Source organism: Agelaius phoeniceus, chromosome Z, assembly GCF_051311805.1.
Source record: "Agelaius phoeniceus isolate bAgePho1 chromosome Z, bAgePho1.hap1, whole genome shotgun sequence".
Lineage (NCBI taxonomy): Eukaryota > Metazoa > Chordata > Aves > Passeriformes > Icteridae > Agelaius > Agelaius phoeniceus.
In genome coordinates this window covers 67,879,455-67,899,048 of record NC_135303.1, presented here as the reverse complement: position 1 = coordinate 67,899,048, position 19,594 = coordinate 67,879,455, and the positions used below count along the sequence as shown (strand labels likewise).

The 19,594-nt window shown below is 44.5% G+C and overlaps 1 protein-coding gene across 5 annotated transcripts in view; it reads left to right on the top strand.

Annotated features, from left to right (window-relative positions):
• Positions 1-19,594, top strand: part of KANK1 (KN motif and ankyrin repeat domains 1) — a 130,679-nt gene that overhangs the window by 88,270 nt on the left and 22,815 nt on the right. For 4 of the 5 annotated variants that reach the window (XM_077171235.1, XM_077171238.1, XM_077171237.1 and 1 more), the window contains one exon: positions 15,072-17,723. In XM_077171235.1, the coding sequence (XP_077027350.1) occupies positions 15,072-17,723 (2,652 nt within the window). Of the gene's footprint in view, positions 1-13,856; positions 14,095-15,071; positions 17,724-19,594 lie in introns of those variants that run through there. The other variant, XM_054652060.2, reaches the window with a different exon arrangement.

Genomic DNA, 19,594 nt, shown 5'->3' with positions numbered 1-19,594 from the left:
ACCTGAGTGTGCTTACATGGCTGTGCACCCACTGCATCACCCTTTAGACTTTCACCATTCTCCCTCGTCATCATTAGTTACAGCCCTGTTCCCTTCCTCTCTCTCAGACACTGTGTCTGCCAGGATGCTTGTCCTTCCCTTTTTGCTCCCTAACACTCAGTGCCTTTTTCCAGTGCTTGGTTTCTCCCCAGCTCTCCCCAGGGATGCAAAGGGACTTCTCCAAGTCTGTACCCTGAAGAGTGTAGACTGATACCCAACCTTCCTCTGCCTCTGCTTCTTCACAACCCATTTTCAGTGCTCTGGAAAATGCAATGTTGACAATTTTGAGAAAATTACTTACCTGTCCCTTTACAGAGAAAAGTTGTAAGACTACAACTCTGCAAACATAAATGTGGCTCAGCCACCCCATTTTGTGACCATGGTCACAAGGGTTTTCAGGATGAAGAAGAGACGAGAATGTTGACTCCATGATCAGAAGGCTTGATTTATTATTTTATGATATATGTTACATTAAGACTATACTAAAAAGAAATAGAAAGGAAAAGGTTTTTTCAGAAGCTAGCTAAGCTAAGAATAGACAAGAAAGAATAATAAAGATCTGTGTCTCAGACAGAGAGCAAGAGTTAGCTCTGCCATGAGTGGTCAGTAAATCTAAACATCTACAGGAGACTAATCACAGGTCTACCTGTTGCATTCCACAGCAGCAGATAACCATTGTTTACTTTTGGTTGCTGAAACTGCAGCTTCTCACAAGGAAAAATCCTAAGAAAGGATTTTTCATGAAAGATGTGTGCGACACCATTTCAGCTCACAGAACAAGTCACCACCACAGCAGCAGGAGAGACATCTCTCTGTGAAACTGTGTGTAGTATCTCTTCATCCAGTCCAGCTTTACTGTCCATCATCAATCCTGCTACTGTGTGATGTCCTGGTAAACTGACCTGATCTCCTTCTCTGACAAGTGACTTGCTTAGTGGATGAGGGAAAGGTTGTGGATGTTTCTGCCAGGACTAAGTAAGGCTTTGACACTGTTTCCCACAGCATTCTCCTGGAGAAATAGGCTGCTCATGGCTCAGTGGCTTTACCCACTGCTCACTGGGTAAAAAACCATCTGGATGGCCAGGCCTCAAGCTGGAGGATGCTGATGGATGGAGTTACATCCAGCTGGTGGCCGGTCACCGGTGGTGTTCCCCAGGGCTCAGTACTGGAGCCAGTTCTGTTTGAGGGTTTTATGGATTATCTGGATGAGGGCATATCAAGGGCACTTTCATGCAGTTTAGAGACAACACCAACTCCAGCAGAAGTGTTGATCTGCTGGAGGGCAGGAAGGCTCTGCAGAGGGATCTGGACAGGCTGGACCATGGGCCCAGGCCAGTGGTGTGAGGTTCAACAAGGCCCAGTGCTGGGTCCTGCCCTTGGGTCACAGCAAGCCCAGGCAGTGCCACAGGCTGGGGCAGAGTGGCTGCAAAGCTGCCACAGGAAAAGGCCCTGGGGGTGCTGGTGACAGCAGCTGAACATGAGCCAGCAGTGCCCAGGTGGCCAAGAAGGCCAATGGCATCCTGGCCTGTGCCAGCAATGGTGTGGCCAGCAGGAGCAGGGCAGGGATTGTTGCCCTGTACTCAGCACTGGTGAGGCCACACCTCAAATCCTGTGCTCAGTTCTGGGCCACTCACTCCAAGAAGGACATTGAGGTGCTGGAGGGAGACCAGAGAAGGGCAGTGGAGCTGGGGAAGGGTCTGGAACACAAGTTGTTTAAGGAGCAGCTAAGGGAGCTGGGGCTGTTTAGCCTGAAGGAAAAGAGGCTCAGCAGGACTGTATCACTCTCTACAACTGCCAGAAAGGAGTGTGTAGCCAGGTGAGGGTCAGCCTCTTCTGCTATGGAACAAGTGACTGGATGTGAGGCAAAGGCCTCAAGTTGTGCCGGAGAAGGTTGGATAGAAATTCTTCACCAAAATAGTTGCCAAGTTTGGAAGAGGCTTCTCAGGGAAGTGGTGGAAACGCCATCTCTGAAGGTGTTTAAAAGATGTGTACGTGCAGTGCTTGGGAACAGACATGTTCTAGTAGTGAACATGAAAGTGTTGAGTTAATAGTTGATGATCATAAAGGTCTTTTCCAACCTAAAAATTTCTGTGATTTTATGATTCTAAGAAAAAAAAAAATCACCAGATATGAAGGCTTGAATTGTCTACTTGCTCCTACAACAAAACTTCTTACCATAAGCTTTTCCAGGCAATCAGATTGGCATTACTTACCTGAGGATACACAAAATACCAAGTAGTTGAAGTTCATTCTGTGTGATTCCAAACTAGATGTACACTTAACAATAATATGGGGAGCATTTATCAGTTGCACCTGAAAACATATATTTGACACTGTGACTTAAAACCCATCCTGGACCACCCCAGCTTGGGAAGTCTCTGAGTTGCAGGTTTCTGTACACCAAGAGAAGAAGTATGTTTGCTTGCTTCTTATGACCTTCCAGAGGCATCTGCTAGAGAGGAGATAGCTGGGCAGATCAGTTTCATGTCTGACCTCAATGGCTAGCAGGTTTTAAATCATTCTGTGGAAACCAGCTGCCAAATTCTGGAAGGCTGTAAAGAAAAAAAACAGAATAGCACGTGCCCATTCTCTCACAAATTAAAATCTAGAAGAACCCCATATCCAATCTGCATCAAAATGCAGCAGCTGTTTTTGGGGATAGGAACATAAACCTGACAGTAGTGGGTATGGCCAAGCTCAGTTCTCCCCTGAACTGGATCTGTGTAATCAAGCAGATTATTTCATTCTTTCCAAGCAGAGCCACACCATTGCTGAGGAAATGGTCTGTTGGAGGCATGTGTTTTAAAGAGCTGTGTTTCGTCCATCGCCTTTCACAGATCCATTGTGCTCTCTCTGCCTTTTGTTTTCAAAAGGGGTGTGAAATAACCTGCTTTTTAGATAAGAATTTATCAGCTGGATGGCTGCCCATGCACCAAACCTTACATTCCCTCTGCTTCAGACCAAGTCAGGTTTTTTGGTCGCTGGGGAGCTGTGCTCTGACCTCAGTTTTGTTTCTACTGCAAACAGTAGCTGAATGAGTTTATTTGACATTTTAATGGTCTCAAAGGCCAAGAAAATAAATACGTGTATGCTCTTTGCCTTTAGGTTTAACTGGTGCCTCCATATTTGAATTGCTGGACAAGGGCTGATGTGCTGATACACGCTTTGGGTTATTGTATGGACTCATGAGGTCTTTTTCAGCCTGCTGAGTAACAGTTTTGAGGACAGTCCACTCAAGGTGCATGACTTGATGAAGTGCCTGTTCAAATGTCAAGCCCTCAAAACCGCAGAGTAATGATAAACAGATGGAGCATGTGTAGACAGCTGCTAAAATCTGTTCTTCTCTAAACAGGATATCATGCTGTCTTTTTTTAGAAAAATGAAACCATATAATGTTAAGATTTTTTTTTTTCTCTGAGCAGAATCCTAACTGGATTCTGGCCATTCTCTTCTCTTTGCCTCCCTATTCCAAGTGTCACGTTTGTTTTCACAACAGAAAACTACATGGCTATTTTAATGATCTCCCCTGCTGATGGAGCTAGAGATGCCCACCACTAACACACAATCCTGCTTTGCACTGCTTATTCTCACCTGGCTGGTTGAAAAATAGGACTTTAAAAGCAGCAAGCACAAAGTGGTGTGCAGGCCAGGCAGTGTTTAAAGGGCTGAATTTTTCCTTTTTTTCCTGAATTGAAAACATGGGTTGAGTGTCAGCTGCCCTAGAGTTTTTCTGTCTTCTGGCAGAAGCTTCAAACCATGGTTAGGAACTGTTCCCAAATAATATTTTGTGGAGAGCTGCTTTTCTTCATGCATGGGGTTGTTAGAGCACAGACCAAACCCCTTTCATTTAAAATTCAATACCTTTGTGGTCCATAGATGAAACAAGTTGTGTTCTTCAGACTTATTTTGTGAGCTCATGGTTTATACGGGATACATCAATGACTTGTAATTCAAGGAAATAATTTTAAATTACCTAGAGGGCAGAACCTACTTTAGAGTCCAAAAGCTGATGCCTGGAAGTATTGTATATTACCTTGCTTCATATTAAATACCACTGAAACTATCAAGACATTCAGGAAACACTTTTACTGGAAGTCTGCAATTTTAGCTGAAGGTATTGCAGAGGACTTGGACCTTGCTCCTGCCAATTCAGCACAAGATCCTGCTTCTGTTTGAAGCACAGCTCTTCCAGTCTGCAATGAACTTGGAAATTGTTTTGAGAATTCATGTTCCCCCTCCCTTTTTATTTTTAACTGTTCTTGAGAATCTGCATGGAAAACATGAAAATAAAGTTATTTTCCTTTAGTCCTGTGAAGTATTAGGACCTTTGCCCTTGTTAAATGAGTCTGTCACCTTTTAAGAGCAACTGTTGTAAGTAGAGATGAAGAGAGATGGAGCTGAGGGCTTTGAGGCTCTTTTTATGATCCTGAGAAGTGGGTCTTCTTGCATCTAGAATTCCAGTTATCCTTACTTGAGTTAATACCTGGTGTTACGTGGAAACAAGAAAATTGAATATGGAAAAATGGTGCATTGTTTTCAAAGTGCTACTACTAACATGAAGGATATCTTGCATATTTTGGATGTGTTTTAGGAAAAAAAAAGAAAACATATACTAAATGTTTTATTTTTATCCCTCAAATTATAACCTGCATATGAGAAGCATAAATAAAACAGGATTGAATGTAACACAGACAAAATTGCAAGCAGTGGTGGTTACAACAAGGGTAATTGTTCTGCCCAAATTATATCAATGAACCTTTCTGTGCTCTCAGTCCACATGTAGGAGTGAGAAATGAGAGGTGGGTGGGGGTGAAAGGCTTGGGGAGGAAGGGAGAGCACAGGGTGGAAGAGAAGTGACCTGAAATGAAAATTCCCTTTTGGGAATTACATCTGTCTTCTTCAGGAAAAAAAAACACCAAAACAAAAACAAACAACACCAACCCCTGCCTACCACCCCCCGTGCCCCCCCCCCCCCCAAAAACCCACACCAAAACAAAAAAAAAAGCCCAGAAACCCAACATCATTTTAGTGTGTCACTTGGTAGAGTTCCTTTTGTCCTGCTACCAATTTCAAGTATTTTAACCCGTGGGGAACCAGAGGCATTGCGCCTGAAGTGCACTGCATGTGAAGTGCTGTGAAGGAAACCGCTGGCGCTGGGCTGGGCTGGCTGCCGGGCTGGGACTGTCTCAGGAAATTCCAAATGAGTATAAATAAATGCTCTGTAGCAACCACTGGGCTCCCTGCCTGCTGATGTGTCAGGACTATGCAGTCCCTTTAAGGCAAAGGAAAGTGTGCTTCAGCCTTAATTTGCTGGAAAACGGAACACGTTAACATCCAGGGGTTTGCTTCTCATGGATTGGTGAGTGAGAATGGGCCTGGGTGAGGGGCTGGCTCTGCTAAAACCAGCCCTTGATGTTCTGGCAGGATATTAAGTTGGGACGGGTAGAGGGGTTTTTTCATGTTTTTAGTGGTGCTGGGTTGGTCGGGTTGTGTCACAAGTGCTGCCATCTGAAGGGAGTTTGCACTTGGGGTTTCAGGCACCTCTGGTAGCCTCTGTGTTTTCGTCCCTATATACGCAGTAGTTTGTTTCCTTCAAAAAGCTCAGGTTTTCTCATGGAAGATCAGCGTTGTGAAAGCTCTAGAGAAGGGAGTGGGACTGTGCACCTATTTGCTGCAAAGCATCACTTCAAAAGCAGAAAGGTAGCTGTGGCTCTCAAAGCTGGTAATTTTGAGTATTTTTCATAGACTTTCAATTATAAAACACTGGTTTTAGTTATTTTTAAACTGTTTTCAGAAAATCAGTTTGTTGTTCTGAGCTAGTTTAAATGCAGAGGAAAAGCTTTCAATTTTTTTTGGCAAATGCAAATCGCTTAGGCTTTTGAAGCTGGGAAAGCAATACACATCTCATAGAAGGAATCAGTACTAGATTAATATAAAGAAGGGGAGGAGGGAACAATTTCCAGTGTTCGAAATATCATACTGATTATGCAGCATAAACCATATTTCTTATGGAGGCAAGCATGTGACAAAATAATGTCCTTCCAGGACTCATAAAAACAAATATTTGTTGAACCATTCTTGCAGAAGACAATTCTTCCATTTTTTCCACTCTGTGCACAGCTGTAAGACAAAACTGAAACTGTAAATCAGTTTTAATACTCCACAGCAGGTTTATATCCCAGGAGTCCAGGTTCTTTTCTGGTGGTTATTCCTGTTACAATAGCCCTATGTATCTGTTCTCCACTTCTCACCTCTTCAGAGATTTATAAGCACAGAAGGGTAATGGCATTATAAATCTAAATATTTTGGTTTTGTGATTCAGTTGTTCTTGGATAGAAAGGGAATACAGCCTTCTTTGCTTGTGCTTCAGCAGGTAACACTGATGCACCTTTGTGTCAAAAGACGTTTTCAGGCAAACACCCTGCTTACATCCATGACTTCTTTGGGGAGATGATTTGGATAAATAAGAAAGGAAGAAAAAAGATTGGGGGCTTTTGCTTTACCAGCCTTTTACCTCAGTATTGTGAAGCCCAACCTACTGTGTGGATTCAAGTCCTGGACTTCGTAACTACATTTTTCCTTTGTCACTTTTACTGTGATACTGAAGCAACAGGGGATGGATGATGTACTGTTGGAAGAGTGGGGCAGGTGTGCCACATTTTCAAGGGCTGGCAAGGGAGGTGGGGGAGCTGTGGGGTTTCTCCTGTGTCACAGAGGACAGCAAGGTGCTTCACCAACACTGGGAGTCAACCTCGTGTTCATCACTTGCTTTCAGTAAGACAAGGTGTTTCTTTCTCAGTTACATTGCTTGACATTAATGGGGCATTGGTGGAGGACGATGTGGGAAGCACATCAGTGAAATGCAACTAAGGCTGTTTCTGACTTGCCTGACAGTGGACCTGCTGGTCATGCTCAAAGCCACAGCTCACCCCACAGGTGGAGCCGCAACAGCAATTAGCCGAAGTAGCCACTGTTTCCAGGTGTTTCTGTCCAGAGGTGGCAGTGCATTGGTAACAGGAGCAGTCACCACCACGGTGTCTGCTCTGCTCTTCCTTGCTGCTGATGGGGCATTTAGCAGACAAAGCTGATGACTGTGTCCCTTCCCACCCATGCCCTGCTTCCTGCCACTTGGGACCTCTGAGTCAGAAACTGGGATGGAGGCAGAACAGGCAAGCCTCTTAGTTTTTGTGGTTAATGGCCTTGAGGTGGTGCACACACAAGATGTTCCAAGACAAAACTGACAGATATTGAATTATTCCAAGTATATTAAAAAGTAGATTTATTCTCAGCCTCAACTAAAGGAGTTGTCAATAATATAAAGCAGATTTTGTGAATTTCAATAGGGGGCGTTTTGCAGTCACTCTTAAGATTATTGTGCTTTTTACTTCCCCAGGAACATATTTCTCTTAAAAAAATATTATCTCTTTATTCAGGATTAATTAATTTGCACAACTTTCTTATAGTATGTATTTTCTAGTTTAAAATAACTTTTGTTTGAGCTGCAAGTTTTCAGTTCACAGATTCTAGAAGTAAAAGTTTTAGACATTAAAAGGTCTAGAGAGGGTTTAAGAGGTGTGTTTTTGGAAGGTGGTTTTTGCTTTCAGCTCACAGAAATAACTTTTAGCTGTGGGTATATGATGTTCAGATATAAATTCTGTAGGTAAGTCTGTTTGTACCATGTGAAAGAAAACACTTAACAGTGTGAAAATGGGTAATGTGACCTTGAAAGACCCTGTTCTAACACCAAAAGGGCTATTCACTAGATATAAACTCCTTTGATTAGCTGGCTGGTAAGCATTCGGAGCATTTTCTATGTGACACCAAAATGCTCTGTCGTAGCTGGCAAACATGTACCAAAGAGAAGAATAAAAGCTAGAGTCTCTTCTTAACCTCTTCAAGGTTAAGAAATTGTTCTGTGGTTGAGGAACTGAGCCCTGAGGAGGAGGTGACAGTGGGACATCCAGACTAGTGCATCCATCTGATCACCAGTACCAAAGCAAGAGCTGGCCAGTCAGCCTCACTTCAGTGCCAGGTGAGATCATGGAGGAGATCCTCCTGAAAATTATGTACATGAAAAATAAGGAGGCATTTGCTGACAGCCAACATGGCTTCACTGAGGGCACCCTATGCCCAACAAATGTGGGGGCCTTCCGTGGTGGGGTGACAGTGGATGGTGGGATGAGGAAAGATTGAAGATCCAATATTACCTACCTGGATTTATGCAAAGTATTTGACACTGTCTCACCTCTCTAAACCAGAGACACATGGATTTGATAGATGTATAAAGAATAGACTGGATGCCTGCACTCAAAGAGTTGGACTCAATAACTGAATGTCCAAATGAAGATCAGTGACACCCCCCACCCCAAGGTCAGTAATGGGACTGGCACTGTTTAATGTCTTTATTGGTGACATGATCAGTGGCAGCACCCTCAGCACATTTGCCAGGGATACCAGGTCACATGATGTGGTCAACATTCCAGGGAGCAGGGATGCCATCCAGAAGGGTTGAGAGGTGGGCCTGTGTCCTCAAGTACAGCAAGGCCAAGTGTAAGGTTCTGGATCAGGGCAATCCTGAGCACAAATAGAGGCTGAGCAGAGAATGGACTGAGAGCAGCCTCAGGGAGAAGGACTCGGAGATGTTGTTTGACAAGAAGCTTTAAATAAGCCAGCAATGTGTATTTGCAGCCCAGAAAGCCAACTGCATCTTGGGCTGCATCCACAGAAGTGTGACCAACAGGTCAAGGGAGGCCATTCTCCACCTTTTCTCCACTCTTGTGAGACCCCACCTGGAATACTGTGTCCAGGTCTGGATCCCCCAGCATAAGAGGCATGTGGACCTGTTGGAATGAGTTCAGAGGAGGGTCATTAAGATGATCAGAGGACTGGATCATCTCTCCTGTGAAGACAGGCTGAGAGAGTGTGAGTTGTTCAGCCTGGAGAAGTGAAGCCTCCAGGGAGACCTTCCAGCAACATTCTGAGCACATACAGGGGGGCCTGCGAGAAAGCTGGAGAGGCACTTTCTATGAGGGCATGTAGTGATGCTTTTAATGTTATTTGTTTGTGGCTGTGATTGTTTATTCTCTTGTTGCTGTAATCATCCTAAAGAGCAGATAAATTCCTTAAATTCCTTCTTTTACCAAAGTTGCATGGTAAATGGGCCATCTTAGCCCAGTGCCCTGGTGTTTGTTCCCAGAGCAAGCAAAACACAGCAGCCATCTGAACCATCGCTTTTCAACTGATGCTGCTTATGTTCATTGACTTAAGGTACTACATCTCTGTACCTTAAGAATTGACTGTACTCTTAATTGACTTAATTCACATTTCTGCAGCTTGACCACTGCAAATACTTGAGCTGGAGCATCTACATTGTGAAATAAAACCCATACTATACAGCTTCACCCCTTCTCTGTTATTATCAGGGAAGTTGCTATCCCCCATTTTCCGATTACAACCCCCACCCTAAGCACTGAGTATTTAGATGTCAGATGTAAAAGTCAGCTCTCCAGCTGGGGTATTGGCACATAAATTTTGAAAAATAATCTAAAAACTAAGTGTTTTCCCAGTTTTCTGCTTCTCATTTTTTTTCAAATTAAATTTGCAGCATACGTTTTACACCAGAGATTTATTTGTTTGGTAAAATATGCAGTAAATGCTCCTCTGTAACAGGAGAATCCTCCATCCCTCTAAGTGTGGGTTTGGTAGCAGGGCCTGTTCTGGTTGGGGAGCTCTGGTTTGGACTGTAGTACCCCATACCCAACAGTATCAGGTGCATCAGGAGTTACATCACATTTGCTTAGAGCATGACTGTAGCTGAGTATGAGCAAAACAGCCTACCTTCCTTACAAGGCAGTATTTATTGGTTGGTTTCCATGGCAGAAAAAGAGATGAAGGCGTTATCAGCCACATCCACAGTACAGTGTAGCATTCTGGGCAGTTGTGCAGTTCTGCAGTGTTCTTGTACCAGCAGAGCTGGGCCATCCCAGCACCACAGCCTTGTGCTGCAGGAAGGGTGGCTGAGGCCAGCACCCAGCCCCAGGGTACGATCATGAGCAGCTTGCTGGCTTGTCGTGCCTGCTGGGGCAGTGTGTACTCCACACCTGTGGTGTGCTTCACATTCCCACTTTGTGCTTTAACTGCAAAGAGAAAATCAAACACTTGATGCTCCTGCTGTGTCTGGAAAAGTACAGAAATTATTTGCTGTTTCTGTAAGTTTTTCTCTCTAGGTTCTTGGAATTAAAAAAAAAATCTTTTAGGTCAACTGGTTAGTTTTTGGACTTTTCCACACCAGCACTTTTGAAAACAACAGAACCTAGATTGAACAGTTGGGGAGCAAGTAGTTTCATGGCATCTCCTGTATATTGCTAGCCAAGAGAAAACTGACAAAATGAGTGTGAAAGTCAAGGTCTATTTTCCAAGAGGTTTTATTGTGGTTTTGTTTAACTTATATTCAAATGCCAACACTTGAAAAGGAGAATGAAAGAAAAATGGTCAAATATTCAGTTTTGCTTTTTAAAAAAAAAAAAAAAGTGCTTGGCCTCTTACGTTTTGGATCTTTTTGGAAGGTGAGATTGATGTTTATATATATAGTAAAGTGAAGGAAAAAAAAAGAATGAAAGTAGTATTTTGGAGGTGGAGGAGAAGGGGAAAATTCACCAATTTATTCTCTGTTGTAGTAAGGAATCAAAAAGTCAGAACTTTTCTTTTTTAATTCCTTTTCCTGGCCCAGATAAACTTTCAAATTGAAGTTGAGCATATAAAAATACTGATTGACTCCATTTATGCCAACTATTTCTTCTGCATTTTTTTCCTTTGCAACATTCTTTATGGACTGTCTTAAGCCATAACTCTGGAAGGACTCTGTTACTCATAACAATATTTCAATGAAAAATACTACTTTAGTAGTAGTCAAATCCATGATAAAAATGCATTAGAGCAGATATCATAACCAGATGGGGATAGCGGGCTCAACATATGATATTTTTCAAGGCACCTCAGACTTTCAGTTGGAAATAACATCTTCTGTTTGCTCTTCTTGGACCCTCCAAGTCAGCTCTACAATAAAGGTTTTCTAGCATGCAGAACCAAAACTCAATGTGTGCCCACATTTCCCTTGCTTTTGTCTTCCTGAGAAGTCTTGTGGCACAGAAACTAAATATTCTATTCTTTTTCCAGTTCTCCTGGTCTGAAAGCTGCCATGATTAATGTGGACTCAGGTAGAGCTGACTCAATATTTTAATATACTGATGTTCTTGTGTAGTGCATTGGATAGGATATAATTTAATAGAAGTTGGCAAGAATGGAATGTTTGGACAGAGTCAGTCCCAGTGGTACAGAAAGTGAGGAGTACATTTTTTAAATGCTACTTGTGTCCTGCCCATGGTTATCCTGTAGCAGGGAGAGGGAAATGAAGTCTATGTGTACTTCTGGAGAAATGCATTAATAATGACAGTACCACAACGAGGTCTCTATGTGCTTCACAGAGTGTTCTGCTTCACTGGTACTGGCTTTAAAACATGATGTGTTTGTGTCTCATTGCATTTGGACTTGATGATCTTAAAGGTCTTTTCCAACCTTCCTTTTCTACAAAAAGAAGAGTGTCTGCAGCATTTGTACAGACAAAAGTGCATGTGTTTGTGCATCTGCACCTGTGATTAATACTTGCCTGATATACTACAGAGGCTAGGGAATAGTTCTAACTTCACCAGTGTCCATGATCAACTGGCCAAGGATGAGACAAGGAGCTTAACAAGAGTGTTTGTACTGTGTGGTGTTTGCTGCAATATTTCTATGTGTGTGGGCATAGGATCTTTGGTTCACTTGAGGTCTTTGGGCATGAAGGGACACTGAGGTTAATCTGGGGTACCTGCTGACGTAGCGTTTGGTACTCACCCACCACAGCTAGGAAGTGAATGTATCCATGGTTCATCCACGACCTAAGGGCTGAAAAGGCTGCACCCTTACTAGGTGTTTATTAATTTCATTTTTATTAGATTTTTTCCCCTTTTGGAACCAACAAAACCATTTTTATTGCTTCAAAACAGCCATCCATTTTGTTTTGTTTCATGTTTAGCAGGCACGCCCATTTTGACTTTTCTCTGAGACAACAAAATGCACAAAGGCTTGGCACAGCTCCTGCAAGCTGCATCGGTGTAGTGTTGGTGGTGGTAGTGGATTGCATGCCTGATCCCCTTTTGTCTTAACATTCCAAGAAGTTCTCCAGGGGTCAGCTGACAATACTGGGGTCGCATGGGTGGAATGATCACTGTGCTGTTTTAAGGAGAAGCAGCAGGCTCTCAGCTCCAGGCACGTCTTGTGCTTATACCACAAACAAACTCAGTCCTGGCAGTGCTGCAGCTCAAGCTGAGGACCAGAGAGATTTCACTGTGAGACACTGAGCTGTCTGCAAATGTTGTAGAGAAGTTTATTGAGGGATTCAGTTGTCAGAGTGGTTGTTTCTCTCTGACTGTATTTTTTATAGGTTTCTGTTCAGCAGTCTTAATTCCATGAAGAACAAAATACATAAGAGATCCCAGTTTGATTCCCATGACTGAACATGAGATTTGCATGTCTTTTTAGAGGATTTATGAATATTTTTCCAAAGATGCATTAATTCTTAAGTCCTAGGCCCTTCACAGAGAAAGAGTCTGCTCTTCCTTCCCCCATCCAACACTTACACATTGTGCCCAAGGACACTTTAGAGAAATTGTTTGACTTCACTGGTGTAATGATGGGAAAATCAGAGATGTTGCTAGGTAGGAGGACAAGGACCAAGACAAGCAAAGGAAAGGAACTGGGGAAAATGGGACAACAAGAAAAACTGATGGAGCTTGAATTTACATGGGCTGGGTAAAGTGACTAGAACCAAACCTGAGATGAGGGGTGAGAGTATAACCAGATTTTGGTCTGTAATTGGTAGTGCCAGCAAATGGATATAAGAAATACAGGGAGAAAATGGTTGAGAAATATAAAGTATGAGGAGAAGGCAAAAAGAATCCAGAAGAGTACAGGGAATGAGTGTCAAGGAGAGAGTGGGCACAAACCTAGGGTGCAGGCAGGACCGGCCTAGGGTGTGGAGGTGTTGGGGTGTGGAGAGTTTGTCTGCAGGGAATGGAGCCAGCATGAGAATCTGGGAACAGAGTACTGACTTCAGGGAGGAAGAGGAGTAATTTAGAGAATATGCTCTCATTCTCTCCATGGCAGTGGCAGTCCTGGAGATTGTTCCCTGCCTGACATTGGGACATTGAGACAGTCCTACTGGACAGCACTGAGCTGTGTGTCCTCATGTGTCTGAAGTGGTTTTGTATGCATGTATTTTTGCTTACAGTGGTATTTAGATGGCTATTTTGGGTGTATCTGTAAGTAAATACCACACCACACTGACACTCTGGTCTTTCAGCAGAAACATGTGGTCTGGGGGGGTTGTTTGTGTCTGTCGAACCCTCTGTCTACACTGCAGAACCGAGGTACTAAGGTGACCTGGCTAGCCCCAGTGCTGTGTCTCTGACATGTGCATGCCTGTGTCTGTGCCTCCATGCTATTCTCTTCCCGAACCGTGGATGGTAGGCTCTTCTGAGCAGCGTCCTCCTCTATAGCTCGGGATGTGCCAAAAGCATGCCAGGAAAGCAGTTACACTGTTTGCAGGCAAAGCTTTTCGTAAGTATGCCAAGGAGACTGGAAAAACAGGAGCTTCCCCCCCGCCGAAAACCTTTTCAGTACAACATTAAGTCACTTCCTGTAGTTGCAGTAAGTCTAGAGCTTCTTTTTTCCCCTCCTCTCTGCCCCCTGCCTCCTCCTTCCCTGAGGCTTGTATTCCTTTAGGAAGACGCGGCTCCCGAGCCTCTCCTGTGGGAAGCGGGCGGGAGCAGAGGGGGCAGCGCGGCGGGCGGAGCGCAGCGCAGCGCGGGGGAGGAGGACGGCGCTTCCTTATGGGGTGATTGAAGCAGGAGCAAGCCGGAGGGAGGCAGGGCTCCGGCGTGTGACACATGAAGCTGGGACAGCCATACGTGGCTGGAAAATTTGCAGTGTGGGGGCAGAGACATGTGGCTAAGTCAGGTAACCGGAAAGCTGGCTTTTATTATTCCTCCAGCGCATAATTTGCAATAGTTGTTTTTCCGTTGTTTTTTGGTTTGTTGTTTTGGTTTTTTTTTGGTTGTTTTTTTTTTTATCTGTATTTGTATGTTTCCTCCTGCCAAGTATGAGGCCAGGAGGAGCAGGTTGTAAGGCAGTGCTGTATATATATACGCAGCCTGAGAAAACCCAGCCGATGTATTGAACTTTTTATTTAGATTGCTTCAGGAACAGGTGAGTCCTGCGGCTGGAGGGCAGGCGGGTGCACCTCTTGTATGACGCTTGTCCCTTAGCAGGGGGTCGGGACTCTGCTGGAGGGGGATCTTGCTGCCTGTCGTGGTGGTGGAGCTTCACGGAGTTTAAAATTAAAGAGGCAGAGGTGCTGGTGGAAGTAATACGAGCTGAGGTGAGAGCAAATTGGTGGTGCTGCTGTTGCAGCAGCACTTCCCAGAGCCATGAAACAGCGCTGCAGAGCTGTGTAAAGTCCAGTGGCATCAGTTGCATAAGGAGCAGGGTCAGAGTTCCAATTGCCTGCTTGAATGCACCCTCTAGAGAAGTTGGTGTGCGGATGATTCATGTGGTACATTGTAATCCTGTGGTCTTTACATGATAACATAACATGTGGGAAAGCTTGGTGGGGCATAGGAAGACTGGAAGGATTTGAGCAAGGACTGGAAGGATTTGAGATACTCGCTGTGCCCCTTCATTAGCAGACACTATCTCTGTGTATGCATGTGTTCACATTTATGTGGGTATGCACTTCTCAGCATTTGAAAACCCACTGATTAACTTTTAAAAAGTTAATCAGGATTTAGTGTTAAGGGTCAGTCAGCGGAAAGTTGGTCTGTTCGCTGAGCTGCAGCAGCAGTTTCTGCCTCAGGCGTGCAGTGAGCACCCGTCCTTCTACGCTTGTGTGTGAGTACGTAGTTTACTGAATGCTGATTCTGTTTCTTCTTTTCCAGAAAAAGAGGAAGTTAATATAAATGGAGAAGATGAAAAAGAACGTAAAGACCCTTACTTTGTGGAAACGCCTTATGGCTACCAGCTAGACTTGGATTTTCTGAAGTACGTGGATGATATACAAAAGGGGAATACCATTAAGAAGCTAAATATAAGAAAGAGGAGGAAAGCTGTACCAGCCTCGGTGGGTGCCAAGAATTCTGGTGGCCAGTGCAGTGGCTGGACCTCCACAGAGTCTCTCTCTTCATCGAACAGTGATGAGAACAAGCAGTCTTTGGCAACGAGGTGTCAAGTAACCTTGCCTATCCCTGCCAAACCCTCAGTTTCCTTTGAAGTATCTCCTACCTACTTAACTGTCCCAGAGAATAAACAGCTTCCTCCTCCCTCCCCCCAGCCTCCTCGGCACAACCTCCTTGTAACAAAAACCCTTATGGAAACACGGAGGCGACTGGAGCAGGAGAGGATGATGCAGGTCACGCCTGGAGATGTCCGCAGGCCTCGACTTTCCAGCTTTGGAGGCATGGGCTCCACAAGCTCCCTCCCCTCTTTTGTGGGATCCAGTGGGTACAGTCATGTGTCTCAGCATCTGCAGAATGGCTACCAGGGGAACGGCGACTACGGTGCCTGTTTCAGCTCCTCACTGGGCAGTTCCATACGTCACAGCCCCATGAGCTCGGGAATATGCACACCAGTCACCAACGTGAGCCCGGTGCATCTGCAGCACATCAGGGAGCAAATGGCAGTTGCCCTCAAGCGTCTCAAGGAGCTCGAGGAGCAAGTCAAGACTATTCCTGTGCTGCAGGTCAAAATTTCAGTGTTGCAGGAGGAGAAGAGGCACATGATGGCTGAACTGAAAAACCACAGGAAAGCCACTCAGAATGACACATACGGTTTCAGAAAGCGATCCTATAGTGCAGGAAATGCAGAGCAGTGGGAACACATGTCTCAGGTGAGAAGAGGTGGAGAACTGTATATAGATTGTGAGGAAGAGATGGAGAGTGTGGAGCAGAGCTCTCAGAGGATAGAGGAGTTCAGACAGCTGACTGCTGAAATGCAAGCCCTGGAGAAAAAAATCCAAGATAGCAGCTATGAAAGTCCAGCAAACCTTCGGGTGAACAGAGAAAGTCTGACAAAAGAAGCCCGATCTGTTGCTGTGGGTGCTGATGAGAACATGAACGATGTTGTTATATACAACAGATCTGCAAGGCAACACAAAGAAATAGCTGTGGGAACAGAAAAAGAAGTGAAGGAGTGTGGAGTTGGAGTGACAGAGGCCATGCTTGGATTGTCTACAGAGGTTGAGAAGGAGATAGAGCTTCAGCAGCAGACCATCGAAGCCCTTAAGGAGAAGATATATAGACTAGAGGTGCAGTTAAAGGAAACCACCCATGACAGGGAAATGACCAAATTAAAACAGGAGTTGCAGGCAGCTGGGTCTAGAAAGAAGGTGGATAAAGCCATGATGGCTCAGCCTTATGTTGTCAGTAGGATGGTGGAGGCTGTCGTACAAACGAGAGACCAAATGGTGGGAGACCACGTGGACGTTGCTGATTCGTCAGTGGGAAACCATCTGCAGACAAGCAGCATCGGCACCTCCTGCAGACCTGCCACGCGGAGCACGGCTGCGGGCCCCGAGCTCCTGATGAGCCGATGGCTGGTGAGGGAGAGGGCAGACGTGCAAGATCAGGGTACAGGGAGGTCCTTGGAGCTGCGTGATAAGTCCGTGGGCACAGAAACAAGCATCTGTGAGACAGGTGTCAACACGGAGGAGCCATCAGAGGTGCCGAGCCCTTGTCAGATGGCACAGGTGGTTGGAGCAGTAAGGTCTGTGGGCTGCGGGGACTGCTCGGTGAACGTGGTGGTTTGTGTGCCCAAGGAACACGTGTCCCGTGAAACAGCCACAGAGGCTGTACCCAGGGCAGAGGCAACGGTGATGGCTGTGCCTTCCACAGCTAGCCAGCAAACCAGCACTGCTTTGGAGATGGTGAGCCAGTGCACCAGCACGGAGGTGGCCTGCCTGGCAGACTGTGGGACTAACACCACTCTGAGCAGCTGTGATAAGCAGACCGGCACGGACAGCGTGGAGCTGCGGAGTGTGGCAGTAGGGGATGGCCGGGTGAAGGACATACACGCGTCTGCTAAGATGCGTTCGGTTGGAGTGGGCACCGTGCTCTCCAGCCACCCTGGCTTCGAAAAGCCTTCTGCAATAAAAACCAAAGACTGTGGCACTGGGCAGATAAGTGTTTATGAGAACTATCTGGTTGGTCTGAAAATGAGGAGCATTGCCTGTGGACCCCCGCCGTTGCCGGTTGTCCCAGCTGGCACCAGGAGCATAGGCGTTGGGGGAGAGTCTGTGTTCGACCCAGTCAGTGGTCAGTCAGAGAGCCCTCTGCCTCCATCTGAGCTGAGGACAGGCTTGGATCACTACATTGAACGTGTGCAGAAGCTGCTGCAGGAACAGCAGATGCTGCTTGCTGAAAATTACAGCGAATTGGCAGAAGCCTTTGGGGAGCCCCACTCCCAGATTGGATCTCTCAATTCACAACTCATCAGCACCCTCACCTCCATCAACTCTGTCATGAAATGCGCCAGTACAGAGGAGCTACGTAGCCTGGACCTTCAGAAGCAGTGCATGGAGAGGAGCACCCCATCAGGTAAGCCCAGCATCGAGGCGCACATCTGGTTCATTGTTCGGCTCTTTCCCAGGGCTGCAGATCAGTTGCCTGCTAGGCTCTCAGTTAGTCTGGAAGCCACTGTGTAGCCCTCCCCAAAGAAGCACAGAGCATAGCACTGTTGTGGAATGCCCATTGGGTATTCCATCCAACCCATCGCTGGCAGCTGAAAAAGCAGAGTTTTATCTCTCCCAGTCTAGCAGGCTCTGAAGGTCCTGTTGATGATGGTGCTATGGCTCTGACCATGCAAGAGAGGTGTCAAAAATTTTGAAAGGTTTGACCACTGTGCAACATGCTGACTTCATGTTATAATTTCAGGAGTTTTGAGGTTAATGCCCATGGGTTTGGAATTTTAAACTTGGCATGCATATTTTTAAAAACAACTGTCAGATTTTTTAGAGCCAAAAGTCTCTTAGAGTGTTGGTATCAAACTGACTTATTTCCACAGACATTTGCCTAGATTTTGTAGTATTTCTTCCAAAGGCACATTGCCTTTGTTCCTTGTGCTGCTCAGACAGAGAGCTGTGGGGTGCTTTCCCTATTCCAGCAGGGCTGATTGCTTTATAATAGGCAACTCCAGAGCACTTCACAGAAACCACATCTTGAACTTTCTCTGTTCCAGTAACTGTTTGTTGTAATCCCTAGTTACAGCCTCGTGTTTGAAAGGCATAACTACTGCTGGAGGCTTTGGTGACACTCAGGAAAGGCAAGAATTTTAATTTAAACACTCCTTGCTTTTTATTTATTAATTTTTAAAAAATAGGCAATTATTTTGAGGGATTTTTTTAATTCCCTGGGGTAGAGTTGAGTACTTTCAATTTTTTTTAATGTGTCTGATCATCTAGTTTAAAACTTAGCCATTTTTTAAATATCAGTGAATCCAACCACATTACTATTAAGTTTATAAATGGTGGCATCCTGGAAACCAATATGTAATGCCTGGTGATGACTGTTAGATACCTTCTTCTTGCTTCTGCCATACAGTGACTGAAACAAGAGGTTAAGAAGGTGTCGAAGACTGGCTCAAATGCATGTCCTGTAGATGCTGAATGTCAGGATATTTAATGTCAGCATAATGTTATTGGCTAATCCAAATAGTTACATAAAGGTCTTGCAGCTTGCTTACTGTCTTAAAACTTACCTGTTTTTGTTAAAACGCAGCTTGGTAAATCTGTTTTTTTAGCACATCTGTTGATGTGCTAAATAGAGCCATCCATGTAATAAGCTGAGTTTAAAAACCTGAAAGGTTTAGGTTCTCATAGTGAAGGAATAAGCAACATTTATGTAGTGGTAAGGAAAACAGATGATATTCTGTCTGCATACATGCAATATGATACTGTATAAGCAATATTATTATCTTTCTGGTATGCACTTTATATTCCAGTCTTCTTAGAAGTAATGATATAATAATAATAATAATAATAATAATAATAATAATAATAATAATAATAGTGGTATCTAGCAGACATCAGAAATGTCTGTAAAACAGCGAACCAGAGTTATCACTAGCTGTAAATCCTTAATTCCTTTCCCAGCTTTTACTGCACAGTATCAAATGTGTGGTCAAGAGGTTTGAAAGCATTTAGACACAGGTGGAACAACAGATCATATTTACTAAAAATGTTAATACGTGGATTCAGATTTCACATTCCTGATAAAATTATTTTGGAATAATTTTATTTTAACTTGTAATGCCATTATCTATAGCTGTGGATGATGAGTGTAAAATTTCTTTATTTTTAGTCCCCGGTGAGGGATGCCTGGACAGCATACATAAATCAAGCTATGGTCTATAACGGTTTAGACCCATGGAGAATTGGAGTGGAAAAGAGGTCTTAAGCCTGAAATGTTAC